The sequence below is a fragment of the Eschrichtius robustus genome, chromosome 4 (assembly GCF_028021215.1).
Source record: "Eschrichtius robustus isolate mEscRob2 chromosome 4, mEscRob2.pri, whole genome shotgun sequence".
Classification (NCBI taxonomy): Eukaryota; Metazoa; Chordata; class Mammalia; order Artiodactyla; family Eschrichtiidae; genus Eschrichtius; species Eschrichtius robustus.
In genome coordinates, this window is record NC_090827.1 from 75,459,824 (window position 1) to 75,479,573 (window position 19,750).

The 19,750-nt window shown below is 37.5% G+C and overlaps 1 protein-coding gene across 1 annotated transcript in view; it reads right to left on the bottom strand.

The window, feature by feature from the left end:
- The window catches only part of POLR2B (RNA polymerase II subunit B), a 46,380-nt gene that overhangs the window by 3,358 nt on the left and 23,272 nt on the right, over nt 1–19,750 (bottom strand). The window contains exons 14-23 of the mRNA XM_068542876.1: nt 16,438–16,592; nt 15,354–15,552; nt 14,872–15,040; nt 4,898–4,994; nt 3,682–3,776; nt 2,402–2,652; nt 2,232–2,321; nt 1,505–1,612; nt 638–751; nt 82–242 (exon numbers count right to left, since the gene is read on the bottom strand). Of these exons, the coding sequence (XP_068398977.1) occupies nt 82–242; nt 638–751; nt 1,505–1,612; nt 2,232–2,321; nt 2,402–2,652; nt 3,682–3,776; nt 4,898–4,994; nt 14,872–15,040; nt 15,354–15,552; nt 16,438–16,592 (1,439 nt within the window). The remainder of the gene's footprint in view (nt 1–81; nt 243–637; nt 752–1,504; nt 1,613–2,231; nt 2,322–2,401; nt 2,653–3,681; nt 3,777–4,897; nt 4,995–14,871; nt 15,041–15,353; nt 15,553–16,437; nt 16,593–19,750) is intronic.

The window sequence follows — 19,750 nt, forward strand, 5'->3', positions numbered from 1 at the left end:
CAAAAGCCTTTGGGGTCCTGGAATCAAGAAATTTGAGAACCACTGCTTTACATAACAGTGATGATGATGCCGCTCTCTTACCGAGATCTACCCTCCATGGGCTGTCTATTAAGGATCTGAATAGGTCCCCGAGCACGAGAATGAATCTTATCATCCACCATGTGCTTCAAACGCTGGTAGTAAGTGGGGCCAATGAAAATTTGTGATGTGATTTTTCGACCAGTGAATCCATTGTATAGGACCTGAAACAGACAGATTTTGAAGCACAGACTTAAAAGTGTTGAACAAGTTCAAAGAATATACGTGCATATACTATATAATTCCATTTCTGTAAAAATCAAAACAGAGAAAACTACAGTGTAAAGAGAGTAGTCACCTTGGGGTGGGGGTATGACGGTAGTGACTGGAAGGGGACACAAGGGGGGCATCTAGGCATAAAAGGGTTCTGGTAATTTTCAAGACCTGGGTGCCAGTCACACAGCTGTGTTCACTTTGTGAAAATTCATCAACCTGTATGTACATTTACGGTTTTGCATGTAATTTGAAGTGTGCGGTATACTTTAATGAAAACTTTAATTTTTTAAAAAATGAAATTACACATACTCATAACAAATTGCCGATGTAAGAGCAAACACACCTCATTTCCTCTGAGATGGTAGCCATAATCAGATAAGAGATTAGAAATCTTCTGCACATTGACAGCATCATTGAATGGAGTGGCATCACCAATTTCACCCTTGTTAGCTGATACCTTTAAAAAGAAAAGTCATCTCTAAAAGGCTGCTTCCTTCTCTCTCCCTTTAGAAGTCTATACCAATACAAATATATTCAATAAAAAAAATAAAAATCCTTTCTGGAAAGGAAGATTTTGAACTTAAGATTAAGGATTAACAAATATCTATGTAATGGAAAGCTGTCATATAGTAAGGTTCATTTCATTAGCATCTTACATAAAATATAACAAACTAATTTACCTAAAAAATAAAAACAACTCAATTATAAGCCTTCAAGTAGGAAACTCTCTGTGAGACCAGATACAAAAAGAATGAGACTCCCAAGTACTTCCTACAACTCAAGGAAAACGACATTTTAATGCCCTAAAATGTGTTAAGCCATCCCATGTGTTAAGCTGTAGCTACTCTACCTTAATAAGATACTTAAAAATAGAAAAACCTCCACTGAAAGATGCATGCATAGCTAATAGTATAGCTATAAAACCATTAGGTTCACACTGAACTAACCACCATTTATAGAAAAGAACCAGTCAAAAGAATAACCATATATACAAGTAAAGACTGGATGTAGTAATAAATTTTGCAAAACTTCTCAGTCATAACTTTGCAAAGTTTGGCAAAAAAAGAGAGGCATAAACCAATTTAAAAGCAGGAAAGTTAAGTGTCACATTGGCTTTTTCCAAAGTACCCTGGCTCAAATGAAAGAAATGACCTAACGTTTCGGAAGAAACATCAATTTGGAACCTATATTTTTAAAGAAAATCTCTTACCTTCCCTTGAAGACATTCAATCAAGTGACCAATAGTCATACGAGAGGGAATGGCATGGGGATTTATGATGATATCGGGGGTGATACCTTCGCAGGTGAAAGGCATATCCTATAAAGGAATTTTTTTAAAGACACTTAAAAAAACTTAAATCTCTTAGCTAGAGAACTAGAACTAACTCCCGCTCATCTAAACTTTTCTATGTCCTAAATTCTGTTCAACGTAGTGTGTTCACCTACTTGTTCAACACTAAAATTAGGGCTTCCCTGATGGCGCAGTGGTTAAGAATCCGCCTGCCAACGCAGGGGACAAGGGTTTGAGCCCTGGTCCGGGAAGATCCCACATGCTGTGGAGCAACTAAGCCCATGCACCACAACTACTGAGCCTGCACTCTAGAGCCCATGAGCCACAACTACTGAGCCCACAGGCCACAACTACTGAAGCCTGCGTGCCTAGAGCCCATGCACCACAACGAAGAGCAGCCCCCGCTCACCACAACTAGAGAAAGCCCGCACACAGCAACGAAGACCCAATGCAGCCATAAATAAATAAATAAATAAATAAATAAATAAATAAATAAATAAATAAATAAATAAATAAAATCTAAAAAAAACCCCACTAAAATTAAAAGTCAAGCCTTTACTGCCTCTGGGCTCTTAAGTGAAAGAACATTTTGATTTAATAAAATGTTCAACAAAACTTTGGGTTAGAGGTGATAAAAGATACCTACCTCTTGTCTATACTGAATACCACAAGTACCCTTTTGACCATGTCGACTAGCAAATTTGTCTCCAATCTGTGGAATTCTAACAGAGCGTACCTGAATTCACACAAAAATAGGTTAGTTAAGTCATTCTGGTTTACTTTCTATAAATAGCAATATGACAAAGCTATACTCACCCTTATTTTACAAAATTTATATCCTTCTTGGTTGAGAGTTACCATAACCTGATCCACAATGCCCGTCTCACTAGTCCTGAGAAAAGTGCTACAGTCTCTCTTAGTATAGCGTCTATTAGTGCCCTCCAATTCATCTTCATTTTCAGGCAACGTGACTGTTTTGCCTATAATAACATCATCTCCTGATACACGAACCCCAGGAGCTATCAAACCATCATCATCCAGCTTGTCATAAATAGCATGCCTCATACCTGAGAAGAAAGAGACAGAATTTTCTGAAATGGTAATACCATAAAGAAAAGTATTTAAAATGTCCCATAATCCCCCTCCCAAAAAGATTAAAAACCAAACATATAAATCAGTTTCAAGTCAGAGAGAAGTTCACAGGAATCTCTAACACGTGTAGTAATGTGCCCTTATTCCAAATACTACAAACTATTCTGAACTCGGTAAAAAAAAGCATTGGACTGATTCAGATTCTCCATTTGCTAAGTGACTTTGGATAAGTGTGTTGCCATCTTCTGATCTCTATACTGCATAAGGAAGAGTATCTATGTCCTCTACGTACAATCTCCAACAGAAAGTTTGAATGTAATCTTCTATAATCTTAACTCCACTGAACATCAATTAACTACCACAGAGAACCACCCACAGGAAATGGAGTAATAGGAAGATACCTAAGGAAAAAAAAAATTTTACTTCATGCAATACTATTAAAAGCCAAAACTGTAGGAGAGATAACCCTTTTCCCTGAGATATCCCATCCATCCCACTTTATACAGCTTTTAAGTGTCTGTAAAAATACTAACTAGAAAATAAATTTTGAGTTTTCCAGAAGAAACAGAAAGTTCTAGGTATCCTCTCATTAGTTATTTGTTAAATACATACAAATATTGTGGCTAGACAAACACTATGGTCACACCACAATGTGAAGAGGAGAGGAAGTTCCCATGCAAATAGATAAACTGAGGGACAGGACACAGTACAAGTGAGAATGGGGCTGAGGTGTGTCCCATGAAATTACATGACCTCTCTGATTTTCTAAATCCCCTCCTCAATGCAAGACCTAGCAGAATGGAAGGACTATAGCAAGCCCACTCCTAGGTGCAAAGACTTCTGGCAAATATACCTATTTCCTTAATAGAAGCTCTAAGAATAATAAGAAAACATACTCCCACATGGCAAAAAGAAAGGTGGGCGGGCAAACCCCCAAAAATTAATCAGGAAAACCATGGTAAGCTAACTTTGAATTCCATAATTTCAATGTCAGTATTGCTTACCCTGGCAAGTTTCACGTGTAGGCTTCTCAAAAACTTCTTCTTGATCAAACCCTTTTTTAGACTCCTGTTCTTTGTATGATCGATAGAAAACAGACCTAAAAACACATGGTTCTAAAGTTAACTTCTATTTTCCTTTAATAATAGGGCTTAGAACATACCAATAAATTTTACTTAATTGACATGTGGTAATTTAAACCATGGTAATTTGAACCATGAATCTGGGACAAGAGTTAACTGTATTAAGGGTCAAAGTTAAGTCTTAAAGAGCTATTACACAGGCCACACATGTAGCATTTGACCCATAACCTTAACACAGCTGGAATTATATGTGAGACCAGGAAGGACTAATGTCACTGAGTCCAACCTCCTACCCAAAATAAGAATCCCTCCCATAATAACCCTCAGAGATGGTCACCCAGGATCTGTCCCAATATTTCTAGTGAGAAGTTTATGATATTAAGCTATAACGTACACCTCTGGTCTTAGTGCCTATCCTCTGAAAACTATACAGAAAAAAAAAATCCATCCTCTCTTCTTAACTCCCAGTTTTTTAACCAACTTTCACATAACATGGATTTGAGATTAATGTTTGACAATAAAATAATCAAACGGAAGAATAATAGAAAATAAGATTGAAAAAGAAAATATACTATAATTTTAACAGCAGTTATTGGGTTGGCCAAAAAGTTCATTCAGGTTTTTCCATAACATCTTACAGAAAAACCCAAACGAACTTTTTAGCCAACCCAATATTCATGGGTCCTAAAACTCTAGGTTTATTTTTACTTTAGACATTTCTATATTACCTAAACACAAACATTTATTTGCTTACAAATAAAGGGGGGCTCAAAATATTAGCAACTGAAAATCCTCAGATACAAGAAGCAGTGTCTTCAGTTGTTCGTGACCATCACGCAGGCCTTCTGCTTTCTGGAGTAGGGCACTGATTTTACCACACTAACCCCTATATAGGAAACCATACAACAACATGTGCCTGGCAGATATCCACAAAGTTTCATGAATGGAGGCAGAAGATTAAATAACCTAACAGAAAAATTTCTCTGCTGTCAGATCAAAATTTCTTCCGGACTGACATTCAAAACCCCCAAAAGTTTGGAAACACACAATTCGCACCTATTTTTAAAGAACTTTTTAAAAATAAAATATTAATATTTCCACCATATGTGTATTTTGACAACTTTTATAAATAGCTGACCTGAAAAAGCCTCGGTCTACAGCTGAACGATTCATGATGACAGAGTCTTCTTGATTATATCCAGTGTATGATGCAATAGCCACAATTGAGTTGATACCTGCAGTGCATTTAAGAGAAAACATTAAAGCACCATATGAGAAACAAAGAAAAATTACCCCTTTCTTTTAAATCAATTTTATTTAATCATATCTGCCTCAAATGTTTTCACCACGGTAACTGTCAAAGTCTACTCCTCCTGGAATAGCAATCTGTGAGACAACTACTCTGATGGCTAAATGTTTGATATAAGCAAGTTTTTAATATAAGCAATCTTATTTAGTTGCTGCTGCCAAAACTATTTTTGATGAGACCATAAAGATTTAGAGTATCAAGTATTGATAAACAGAATTGATAAACTTTTAGCTACACTCGTCAAGAAAAAAAGGGAGAGGGCTCAAATCAACAAAATCAGTAATGAAATAGAAGTTACAACTGACACCACAGAAATACAAAGGATCATAAGAGACTACTACAAACAACTATATGCCAATAAAATGGACAACCTAGAAGAAATGGACAAATTCTTGGAAAAGTACAATCTCCCAAGACTGAACCAGGAAGGAACAGAAAATATGAACAGACCAATCACAAGTACTGAAATTGAAACTGTGATTTAAAAACTTCGAACAAAAGTCCAGGACCAGATGGCTTCACGGGCAAAGTCTATCAAACACTGAGAGAATTAACACCTATCCTTCTGAAACTAGTCAAAAAATTGCAGAGGAAAGAACATTCCTAAACTCATTCTATGAGGCCACTATCACCCTGATACCAAAACCAGACAAAGATACCACAAAAAAAGGATCACACACCATGATCAAATGGTATTTATCCCAGGGATGCAAGGATTTTTCAATAGCCGCAAATCAATCAGTGTGATACACCACATTAACAAACTGAAGAATAAAAACCATATGGTCAACTCGATAGATGCAGAAAAAGCTTCTGACAAAATTCAACACCCATTTATGACAAAAAAATCTCCAGAAAGTGGGCATAGAGAGAACCTACCTCAACATAATAAAGGTCATATATGACAAAACCACAGCTCGCATCGTACTCAACAGTAAAAAGCTGAAAGCATTTCCTCTAAGATCAGGAACAAGACAAGGATGTCCACTCTCACCACTTTTATTCAACATAGTTCTGGAAGTCCTAGCCATTGGCAATCAGAAAAGAAAAAGAAAGAAAAGGAATCCAAATCGGAAAAGAAGGAAAGCTGTCACTGTTTGCAGATGACATGATACTATACACAGAAAATCCTGAAGATGCTACCAGAAAACTACTACAGCTCATGAATGAATTCAGTATAGTTGCAGGATAGAAAATCAATACACAGAAATCTCTTTTCTATACACTAACAACAAAAGATCAGAAAGAGAAATTAAGGAAACAACCCCAATAACCATCACATCAAAAAGAATAAGATACCTAGGAGTAAACCTACCTAAGGAGGCAAAAGACCTGTAGTCTGAAAACTATATGACACTGATGAAAGAAATCAAAAATGACACAAACAGATGGAAAGATATACCATGTTCTTGGACTGGAAGAATCAATATTGTCAAAATGACTATACCACCCAAGGCAATCTACAGATTCAATGCAATCCCTATCAAATTACCAATGGTATTTTTCACAGAACTAGAACGAAAACTTTTTAAATTTGTAATGGAAATTCAAAAGACCCCAAAGCAATCCTGAGAAAGAAAAACAGAGCTGGAGGAATCAGGCTCCCTGGCTTCAGACTACACTACAAAGCTACAGTAATCAAGACAATATGGTACTGGCACAAAAACAGAAATACAGATTAATGGAACAGGATAGAAAGCCCAGAAATAAACCCATGCACCTATGGTCAATTAATCTACGAAGGAGGCAAGAATATACAGTGGAGAAAAGACAGTCTCTTCGATAAGTGGTGCTGGGAAAACTGGACAGCTATATGTAAAACAATGAAATTAGAACATTCTCTAACACCATACACAAAAATAAACTCAGAATGGATTAAAGACCTAAATGTAAGGCCAGACACTACAAAACTCTTAGAGGAAAACATAGGCAGAACACTCTGACATAAACTGAAGCAATATCTTTTTGGATCCACCTCCTAGAGTAATGGAAATAAAAACAAATAAATGGGATCTAATTAAACTTTAAAGCTTTTGCACAGAAAAGGAAACCATAAGCAAAATGAAAAGACAATCCACAGAATGAGAGAAAATGTTTGCAAACCAAATGACTGACAAGGGATGAATTTCCAAAATATACAAACAGCTCATGCAGCTCAACATCAAAAAACAAACAACCCAATCAAAAAATGGGCAGAAGATCTAAACAGACATTTCTCCAAAGAGGACATACAGATGGCCAAAAAACACATGAAAAGATGCTCAACATCACTTATTATCAGAGAAATGCAAATTAAAGCTACAATGAGGTATCACCTCACACTGATCAGAATGGCCATCATCAAAAAATCTACAAACAACAAATGCTGAAGAGGGCATGGAGGAAAGGAAACCCTCATGCATTGCTGATGGGAATGTAAATTGATACAGCCACTGCGGAGAACAGTATGGAGATTCCTTAAAAAATGAAAAACAGAACTACCATATGACCCAGCAACCCCACTAATGGGCATATACCCAGAGAAAACCATAATTCGAAAAGACACATGCACTCCAACGTTCATTGCAGCACTATTTACAATAGCCAGGCATGGATGCAACCTAAATGTCCATTGACAGAGGAATGGATAAAGAAGATGTGGTACATATATACAATGGAATATTACTCGGCCATAAAAAAGAATGAAATAATGCCATTTGCAGCAACATGGATGGACCTAGAGATTATCATACTAAGTGAAGTAAGAAAGAGGAAGACACGTATCATATGATATTTGGAATATATGTGGAATCTAAAAAAATGATACAAATGAACTTTTTTACAAATCAGAAACAGATTCACAGACTTCAAAAACAAACTTATGGTTACCAAAGGGGAAGGGTTGGGGGGGAGGGATAAATTAGGAGTTTGGGATCAACAAGGATCTACTGTATAGCACAGGGAACTCTACTCAATATTCTGTAATAACCTATATGGGAAAAGAATCTAAAAAAGAATGGATATGTATATACGTATAACTGAATCACTTTGCTGTACCCCTGAAACTAACACAATATTGTAAATCAACTATAATATAAAATTAAAATTATATTTAAATAAAGTAACAAGTATTAAAGAAGAAAAAAGTTGAAAACTCTATAAACTAGTAGATTGCAATATAAGAAATGATCGCTGAATGTGAGTGGGGTTTCTTTTTTTTTTAAGACTTATTTATTATTTTTTTATTTTATTTTATTTTTGGCTGCATCAGGTCTTAGTTGCAGCATGCGGGGTCTTCTGTTAAGGCACGCGGACTTCTCTAGTTGTGGCGTGCAGGTTTTCTCTTCTCTAGTTGTGGTGCACCAGCTCCAGGGCGCATGGGATCTGTAGTTGTGGCGCACACGGGCTCCAGAACACGTGGGCTCTGTAGTTTTGCAGCACGTGGGCTCTAGTTGAGGCGTGCGAGCTCAGCAGACATGGCACACAGGCTTAGTTGCCCCACGGCATATGGTATCTTAGTTCCCTGACCAGGGATCGACCCCGAGTCCCCTGCACTGTAGGGCGGTTTCTTTACCACTGGACCACCAGGGAAGTCCGAGTGGGGTTTCAATGAACAATTCATATATACGTGAATCATCAGATTTTCCAAAAATTGAAACACTCAACTCTAAAGCTACAGTAACATAATATCTTGATCTAAGTATTTCAAATGTGGAGTAAAAACTATGACTACAGAATACAAAGGAACCAAAATCTGGATGACTGAATGTTTTGGTTATCTAAGTTCTGAATAAACTGTTTATATTTGCTTCCTTAAAGCTAAATTCAACTTTCAAAACACAACCCACCCTTCAAGAGGAGACACACCATTCATTTACACTTTTATGTGTACAGCAGGGATGCAAAAGTTTTCATAAGTGGAGTGCAGGTAAGGGGTGGCAGCACTGCTGGTCTGGGTCTGGGTCACTAAAGACACACTCCTCCAAGTCTCTGATTCTCAGTAATTCCCAACCCAAGGTAGGAATGGATTTGTAGAAAGAGATACACACAAAAAGCAGGCCCCCCTCCCTAACTACCACATTTGCTCCTCCTTAATAAGTACATTTCTATGGCGCGCTGTGCCATAGAAAGCTTTCCACTAGCTATTTTAAATGCACTGACCATAACATTTTAAAAAATAAATTCACACTAAAGCTTAGATTTCAAGCTTTTCTTGAAAAATCAGATCTGGCATCACTGGGTCTGCACGTACACATCACAACCACAGCTGATGCTGAATAGGGCTAACCCCAGCAAGAAGGCAAACCTCTCTTCAACTCCACCTACTCACCAATCTTGCCTAAGCCTGTAGGAATCTGAGACTGCAAGCTCTGTTGAACAGATAACACGAAACACTTTGTGCTAAATATAACCTTGAATGCTCTCTAAAGAAGGATCATAGTAACAAGAGGGCATCTGCTGTTCTGGGCACCCTGATGGGTTTGTGTATCTGTATTTGGAGCAGGAAAAACTAAAATGCTCTGCTGGGAGAGGAAGGGGAGTAAGAAATCCTCCAAGGGAAAGGCAGTGTCAAGGAAGCTGAGTCCTTCCTGGAAAGGACCAGAGATAAAGCACCCAATAGCAGGGAGCCAAGAAGAGTTTTCAGAGATCAGAAATGTCAAATAGTCTCTCCTCAGGTGTGCAATGAAAACTCCTGAAATCTAAATGATTTCCTCTAAGAAATCTTTAGTAATATCCACACTAGTCACCACTCTTTTGTGTGGATTGTCTGAGAAAACTAGAAGAATTTTAATTTTCACACAGTCAAGCTGCATAGCGCAGAAAAAGTACATAAAGATGCAGGATCCTGACGGCAGGGCAGGATCTGAAAAGAGTCGGGAATTTGCAGAAATCCCAGGGTCTTGGGAGATGTGATATGATCCTACTACTAGGGAGCCAGGAGCAGGACATATGTGACATCTGTGATACATGGAATGGGCAAGACTTCCCTAGCATGTCCTCATGTTTCTGTGCAGTGCTACCTATGCCCTCCCTCTTCTCCAGGTGACAGCCTATAGGTGCTCAACTGTCTTGGCCCTTGTGGGGCTTTCCTCCTCTCATGTGACAATCCCTGGATCGCCCACACTTGCTGTATCAACTACAGCCCAGGAGGCAACCCCCTCCATCCTACAACCTTTATCCAAGGTATCTGGGCAAGTCTGAAAGATCAGCTAAATTTAGCTAAAAGGAGTAAACTTCTGAATTATATGTCTAATATTTTCTTCTTAGCTTAAAAGCCCCAAATCAAGAAACAATGTAGTGAAGAGGAAACAGCACAAGAAAGTGAAATGGGGGGAAGGCGTACATCTGGTCTAAAAGGGAAAAAAAAGGACCAGAGTTTACATTCTGGATTTGCAAATTAAGTTGTATAACTTCAGGCAAATAACCTTTCTGATCCTGTCGCCACATCTGTAAAACAGAGATGATACAACCACCACTATCACTAATCAGCTAACATTTATTTCTCCCTTATTAACTGCTAGGCACTAAGCCATGAATTTTAAGTGGATTTAACCATTTAATCATCACAAAAGCTTTATGAGGCAGGTACTATTATTATTCTCATTTTGTAGGTGAAAAAACATCACAAAGCTTTTATCATGCTTAGAAATAATGTGTAAGGTGCCTTGGGTGGTGGTTCACACAAACTGCTCAATAAATATTAGTAACTTCAAAAAAGTATCTGTGATCTCAAAGACTATAAACATGTGAAATCTAGGATTACAACCCACCTGTCAGCCAGGCTCAAACCCTTTCAGCCATTCTGTCCCCACCTACTTCAAACCTCAGCTCAGCAGTAAGGAGGCTCTAAGTAACTTTTTTTTTTTTTTAATTTATTTTATTTATTTATTTATCTATGGCTGAGTTGGGTCTTCGTTTCTGTGCGAGGGCTTTCTCCAGTTGCGGCGAGTGGGGGCCACTCTTCATCGTGGTGCGTGGGCCTCTCACTATCGCGGCCTCTCTTGTTGCGGAGCACAGGCTCCAGACGCGCAGGCTCAGTAATTGTGGCTCACGGGCCCAGTTGCTCCGCGGCATGTGGGATCTTCCCAGACCAGGGCTCGAACCCGTGTCCCCTGCACTGGCAGGCAGATTCTCAACCACTGCACCACCAGGGAAGCCCCTAAGTATCTTGACCCACTTTAAGTCAAGGTGAACTTTTGTCACAAGGATCTTTGCTCCCAGAAGATGTCAACCAAAGAAACAGTACTCTATAGAAATAGGAATGATACTAATCCAAAGACATTCCTTAAGATAACCCTATTAGTCCCTTCCCCTTAGGGCTCAGAATTTGGCCAATGCAGCTGGCAGGTTAGGCAGGGCCAGAGCTAATAATTCAGCCACGATGGTCAGGAGATTGGTTACATCAATAGATTGAGCAAATAACTAAATATACTGGGGACAATGGGAGCCAGGTTTCTCACTGTCAGAGAATGAAATTCTAAAATAAACACTATGGTGTTGTACTGGGATGGGAGATATGGTATTGATATGAACTCATGGTTCTTTAGTATATAGAGATATAAAAATAGATAAAGGTGGGGACGGGTATATGCATACATGTATTTTCCTAGTTCCAACAGCCAAGAGGACCTAGAAATGATGACATTATAATAGCAAGGAGCACACCTAGCACCCAGATTTTGGTTTCTACACACTATTCTTTTATCCTAAAAGGAGAAATGGCCAAGTCCAAGTTTAGGGGAAGAAAAGCACAAGATGAGGCAAAATGTAAGGAAGTGCTTGAAGAACAATGAGGACCTATCAGTAGTCATCTTGAAGATACTCCCACTGGAAAATCTGGGACAACTTCAGCATCAAACAGGGAGGAATGATAAAATTAGAAGATCACCATTTGGCAATAATCACCTGCTAAACTAATGACTGAAAGTGTGACAAGGAATAGTTATTCACATCATCTCAAAGTATCTTCTCACAAAGACTTATTACTTACCTAATAAGTACAAAATAATTATAATTAATAAAAAGTGGAGAAACCTGACAAACACCATCTTAATTACATGATAAAAGTTAAAATGACTAATAATGGGACAGAGACAGCATGTGCTCCCTGATATCATGCCCTAAGAATACAGCACTGCTTCTATGCTAGTACTGCCAAAAAATTCATAACCTGAATATAAACCTTGGGGAAACAATAGTCAAACCCAAATTGAGAGACAATGTATAAAGTAACTTGACTGGACTCTTCAAAAATGTGGAGGTCATAGAGACAAGGAAAAACTAAAGAACTGTTCCAGATTAAAGAGACTAAAGACACATGCACTATCCTGGATTAGATCCTAGACCCATAACGGATATTATGAGGACAACTGGCAAAATCTGAATTGGGGACTGCTGACTAGATGGGTATCAATGTTAACCCCCTGATGTTGATGGTTGTACTGTGGAGAATGTCTTTTTTAGGAAACATACACTGAAGAATTAAAGAGTGATGTGGGACTTCCCTGGTGGTGCAGCGGTTAAGAATCCGCCTGCCAATGCAGGGGACATGGGTTCAAGCCCTGGTCCGGGAAGATACCACATGCCACGGAGCAGCTAAGCCCGTGCGCCACAATTACTGAGCCTGTGCTCTAGAGCCCGTGTGCCACAACTACTGAGCCCACATGCCACAACTACTGAAGCCTGCATGGCGAAGGGCCCGTGCTCCGCAACAAGGGAAGCCACCGCAATGAGAAGCCCACGCACCAAAACTAGAGAAAGCCCACGCACAGTAACAAAGACCCAACGCAGCCAAAAATAAATAAATAAATAAATAAATAAATAAATAATAAATAAATAAAAGAGTGATGTGGCTTCAGATCTGTAACTTAACTTTTAAATGCTTCAAGAAGAAAGAGAAAGGGAAAGAATAAGGCAAATGTGGTAAAATGTGAACTAGGAAATCTGGATGAATAGTATATAGGAGTTCTTTGTAACAGTCTTACAACTTTTCTGTAAGCTTGAGATTATCTCAAAATAAAGTTTTTTAAAATATAGATAGATAACAAGATTAAGGCATGAAGCAATAACAGAACTGAAAGGCTTGTAGTCCCTACCAGCCATGCCCTCACCACTTCGTATCAGTGCCAAAGGAACATTCTATTTCAAATCAATCCTTCACCTGTTTCTTTTCTTCTCTAGCCATAAAGAAATTATTATCTAAATGTTGAAGAAAACACAGCACTGCAAGTATAGCCCAAAGATACCAGCACATTGTAGACAACGTAACAGATTTTGTTTTTCTAGACAATAGTAACCCCTTGTGGAAGACTTTGAAAATAAATCATTCTAACCTGTGAGAATTTGCTATCAAAATGTTAGATCCCCTATTATAGTAAATAATTTAAAGCCACTATTTACTAGGCAAACTTTACTAAATAATGTTATCCACGGTCAAAGCCAAAATTCCGCTAATAATACGGTAAGACAACAACTCTGCCAAAGAACTATGCTGTCTCCTTTATATTCAACACTAATACCCTTCAGACTTCTCTGCACCATTTTACCCGTTGTCCAGTCTCATTGAGAATCTCTTCCTGCAACTTCCTGATTCTTCTCCTTATCAGCTACATCTCAAATCTCCTCTCTGGATTTCTTTGCCTGGTGCCTGAAGTTCTGACGGTCTCTGGCTTTATTCTCACTCTGAATTTTCCCTCAGCAATTTCACAGTAATCTATAATTATCATTAATATATCAAAAACTTCACAGCTCTTGATTTGACCTTCTTTCTAACCACATTTGCAACTCACTGTTGGAGGATCATTCCTGAGATGTTTTGGCAGCAACTCAAAATCAGCATGTTGAAAACTGAACTTATTATCTTACGTCTAAAACCTCTTCTTTCAATCTAAAAAAGAGTGGATATATGTATAACTGACTCACTTTGCTGTACAGCAGAAACTAACACAACATTGTAAACCAACTGTACTCCAATAAAAATTGATTTAAAAAAATAAATAAAACCTCTTCTTTCTTCTAACATGCTCCCAATATTAATAGTTATCTCTCTCTTGATCACCCAAGCCAGGAACACCAACGATATTTCCAATCCCTTTCTCCCCTCTCTTCATCATTCTACATCCAATAAGTAATCAAGTGTTAATCTTAACAAGTGTATTCCAACAGGTGTCTCACGCCCTTACGCTTTTTCATTTCTTAATAAGGACCTTACTGTTTCTCACTTGGACCACTGCCAAGAACCTCTAAGTTACCTCCCTACTTAATACCGTATCTGACTCTAATCTATCCTTTACGTGACTGCCAGAATTATACTGTAAAATAAATTTGTAACTGTATTACTTCCTTGTTCAAAAAGGCTGGATAGTTCTTCATTCTCCAAATAAAATTCAACCTGCTGTCTCCACACTATGAGACCAAGTATCACTCCCATGCATTTCCACTCAGGCCATACTAAACTGACATAAATACTGACAGTTGCCTTCATGCACCCAGGACCTTGTTCAAACCATCTCTCAAATTCAAATACCCTTTCATCAACTTTACTCTAGTCCAAAATGCTACCTCCCCCATGAAATTGGCTCTAGACTCCAACAGGAATCAATCATTTCTTTCACTCTGTGCTTCCAAAGCAATCTATACCTCCATCATAACACTTTACACATATCTACCTTTTTATTGAATTGTGCTCATGTTTTCCCACCACATTATAAATTCTAAGAGAATAGAGACTGTGTCATATGCATTTTATTAACCCTCCAAAGAACCCACAAAAGTGTCTTAAGCATGGCAGGATCTTAAAAAATGTAGAACAAAACTGAACATACCTGCTGGCAGCTCTCTAAATCGTAGGTATTCCATTGACCGTGTAGTCACAAGTGGTTTTTGAGGATAGTAGAGAACATGGGCCAATGTATCCATACGAACATGAAAGTTGGTAATATAAACCCCCATAGCCTGCTTACCCATAGCAGACTGGTATGTGTTTCTAGGGGACTAAAGGTAGAAATGAAAAGCGGAATCGGTGAAAATTTAATTACTTCTAAATAAACAGACTTTACAGGGTACTTCATAAATCAGAAATATGGTTGGTAAAGTTCCTATTCTTTCTGAAAGATAAGTGACAACCATTTGGAATAATCAATTATGGCTCTTAAGAGTCAAACACAAGAATAAGCATATTAAGTGCTGTAGTTCATCATCTTTACACTAAAAGGCTTTTCTTTCAGAAAAAACTACAGACTAATCTCTAATTTTTATTCTGCTTCCCCCAATTCCTCACAAAGCATAGTCAAAAACTGCTACCAACCTGGTTATGATCAGGAAAAGGAATAATAGATGCACAGACACCAAGAATCATTGATGGATGAATCTCACAGTGCGTGTATGTGGAACAATAAGCTACTTCTTTCTCCTGTAAATCATCTGGGGTCATTGCGAGCATCACTGTTTCTTCTTCTAGAGTATCAATATATTCTACTACCCCACTGGCCACAAGATCCTGCCAACTAAAAAAGAATTCATTTAATTTCCTTACTTCCTGAACTATTTTAATTAACTAGGCTTCCTACTTAATAAGGAGTATTCCTATATCTGTATGCATTCACATAGAAAGAGTCCCAAAATAAGTATATTATTGTTAACAGTGAAAGAAACAAGTTACTGAACAATACACATGAAGTATGGCTCTGTAACTACTGTTAGTTTGTTTTGCTCTGCTCTGATCTAAAGAACCTACTTGTGGGGCTAGGGTGAGTATATAAAAACAAAAAATAAGGTCTGGAAGAACAAATACCCCAAATGGTAACAGTATTTACTTTTGAAAAGGAGAGTGTGAACTGGGGGCTCTTATATATTTTTATTACACCTATTTTTTGAATTTTTAACAATAAAAATATATACATTCATATATCACTAATAATAAATTGTAAAAGATTCTTTTTATTAAATTTATTATTATATTGTTCATATTATGTTATACATTATTTATATCACATCGGTTATTTCTTTTTCTTTTTTTTGGCCGCACCACGCAGCATGCAGGATCCTAACTCCCCAACCAGGGATGGAACCCATGCCCCATGCAGTGAAAGCACAGAGGTTATTTCTTATTAGTAGTAGAGGTAGTCTTTACCATGTCACAAAGACTTTTACGCTTAAATAAAACCCTAAAAGTCTCTTACTTGATAACAGAAATTAAGAAAAAGCAAATGTGACTGCTAATGAGTACAGGGTTTCTTTCAGGGTCAATGAAAATATTCTGGAGTTAGACAGTGGTAATGGTTGCACAATCTTGTGACTATACTAAAAACCACCGAACTACATAGTTTAAAATGCTTAATTTTAGGGCATGTGAATTATATCTAACTTTTCTTCTAACTGCATGTTCTTACCTGTAATTGTTATATTCTCTCTCTTTCAATTGATCAATGTGTCTCTTCTTCAAAAGTAGCTTTTGTTTTTCCACAATCAGAAGTGGTCTACAAATACGGCCTGCATCTGTATAGATCCGAATCTCCCTCTCTCGAATATCTCTGATCATAGAAACCTATACATAAAAAGACGTAACAGTCTCATGAACTTTTATTTTCTCTGTATCATTAAGGCTTAGCTAAAAATACAATAGGATTAATAAATTATCAAATAAAATTAATAGATCTTAGTTTATCATTGTTCAATATACTAAAAACCTAGGTATAATTTAAAATTTTATATAGGATAAATATCTAACCTTGGTAATTATAAAGCTGAACAACATCTGGTAATAATGTCATGCAAAATAAATTAAAATGAAGAAAATATATGTTTGGTATCACAAATACTAGTATATTTCTTATTTTCTTGTTTTCCCTCTGTGGTAATTACATGTACTTCACGTGTGTAACCTTTCAGTATCCAGCCCTATATCACTCTGCCTTGATCAAGGCTTTCCCAGTAATAAGCCTGACTTCTCACAATCACCTATAAGACAAATGGTTTACAGTCTAGCTCTCTAATACAGCAGTCACTAGCCACATGTCACTACTGAGCACTTGAAATGTGGCCATTCTGAAAGGAGATATGCTGTAAGTATAAACTACTCACTGGATTTCAAAGATAGTACAAAAAAATAAAATAAAATTTATCATTAATAATTTTCCATTGATTATATGTTGAAATTGTAATATTTTTGATGTAGCAGGTCAAATAAAATATATTTAAATTATTTTCATCTATTTCTTTTTTTGGGGGGGCCATGCCGCATGGCTCACGGGATCTTAGTTTCCCGACGAGGAATTGAACCTGCATCCTCGGCAGTGAAAGCACAGAGTCCTAACCACCGGACCGCCAGGGAATTCCCTTTTTTTTACTTTTTTAACATGACTACTAGAAAAACATAAATTGCATATGTAACTTGCATTATATTTCTACTGGATAGTGCTAGAAAATACATTCCTGGAAAACATCAAAAATATTTTGGGAAAACTTACAATAAAGAACATAATATTAAAAGCACTACAGAATCTGAAGTGCCAATATAAAAAGAAATAAGTCAAGAAGTAAACAAATAAGAATCTTCAGTAAATTATCTAGATCTAATATATAATCTTAAAAGTCAACTAAGAAATGAATTGCCAATGAGTTGGGAAATGGAAAAACAGATTGGTATTTCTACACAAAAGTACTTTTAAAAAGTGAAATCACATCTGGATACTTTTATTAAAGAAATGAATGGGTGGGGAATTCCTTGGTGGTCCAGTGGTTAGGACTCCGCGCTTTCACTGCCGGGGCCCAGGTTCGATCCATGGTGGGGGAACTAAAACCACGCAAGCAACTCGATGCAGCCAAAAAAAAGAAAGAAAGAAAAGATTGGGTTTATTTAAGAACGGAAAGGTTTGGATTACTCAGTTTTAAAATGATAGTAAATCATAAAAGCTTGATCAAAAACACCAAGTTCTCCCAAACTAAAGAGTCAAAAGCCAAGAAAAAGATAAGTCCCACATTCCTAGCCCACTTCCTGTCCTTAGAAAACAATCTGAGATGAAACACTGTGTTTATGAGCAAAAACACCATGAGTGGCATTCTCAAATGCTTACCTTGAATCCTTAAGAGAATTCCTAATAGAATACAGAATATTACAATACAGTTAATAGAATATAGCTTTTATCTTAACAGGAAGACATAAACAGAGCTGCGTCTCCTCAAAGGCCAAACAGTATCTTGTGTTCCAAAGGAAATAGGTGTTCTTGAGAGGACTATTGACAGGAAAGCCTAACAGGTCCAACACAAGGGTAAAATTAGAAATGGGTAAAATGAGGACCTCTGATTATCAGAAAATATGAAGGAAAAGAAAAAGTACTAGACTCCTGAAAAATATACACAATTTTCCCACTAAGAAGCTCTCAACAACACTCTCCAATAGGAGATTAAAGAGCCTAGTCCAAGGACACAGGGTCCGTTTATAGTTTCAACAAACACTCAGTGTCAGACACTACATGTCAGGCACCATGCTCAGAACTGAAATTACAAAGTCATATTAAGACATGTTCCCTGCCTCTGAGAAGTTAATAGTTTAGTAAGTGAGGTAGGCAAATAAATCAACAGTTACTATCTGGCATAAGCATTCTGTCAGAAGTTATTTAAGGAAAATATGCCACATATAGTCACAGAGATAGATCTAAATCAGGGGCTCAGTGAAGAGCCTGCAGGCCAAATCTGCCCTCACCTGCCATCTATTTTTTTTAAATAAAGTTTTACTGATTTATGTATTGTCTATGGCTACTTTTTACTACAACAGCAGCGCTGAATACACAACAGACACTGTAAGGTAAACCAAGACTAAAATATTTAATATCTGGTCCTTTAAAGAAAATGTTTGCCAACCTCTGATCTAAATCAAACGGGGGGGTCAGGTGAAATATCCTGAAGGAGACGAAAGTTAACACTAGAGTTTTGCAGAATTGGTGAGATTTACCTAAAAAAAAGTTAACAAGCACCCTTCTCCCTATTACCCATTTTTGAGGAGGCATGGGTGACAAGGAGCACAAGCATTCCAGGTTGAGGGAATGGGCCCATGGAAAGGTAAAGAGGCCTAAAACAGCAGGAAGAATTTAATTTTATCCTAGAGAAGACAGAAAACCTAAAGGTAGCTCTCAGCAGAAACACATGGCATTAACAAAGTTCTCAATCACAAAAAACACAACCAATTTTGGTTCTTAAGCTTTCTCTTAGCCTTGCCCGCCACACTCAAGTGAAGCAGGCTGTTCCTGACTTCTTCAAGCCATGAATACGCCTGGGTCAAAATCCAGGGTTTGCCTGCTAGAGGAAGGCCTGGAGCAGCCAAACCTCGATTCTCTGCTTTGCTACATAGACAGGAGGTCAGCTTAAGTGTGTTACAGTTTCTCTCCAAACGCACTTTCACCGAGACAGACCCAAAGGTGTACATTTGGGGAAATCAAAAGCCTGAGCCCAGCCCTCAATACAGTACACTAAACGCAAAAGCCCTATTTTGGGGAGGAATAAAGCTCATACAGTATTTTGATGACTAAAAAAAAAATAAAAAAATCCATCCTAATCCCAGAGCACTTCAACGTCCACCTAAACATAAAGGAATCTAATAGAGGTGTATCACATTTCATGAATGAATCTCTGGATTCCGACAAAGGAGAAATCAGAGATATTCACTCGCTTTTTAAAACCACTGTAGTCAGCTTTACAAAAAGATTC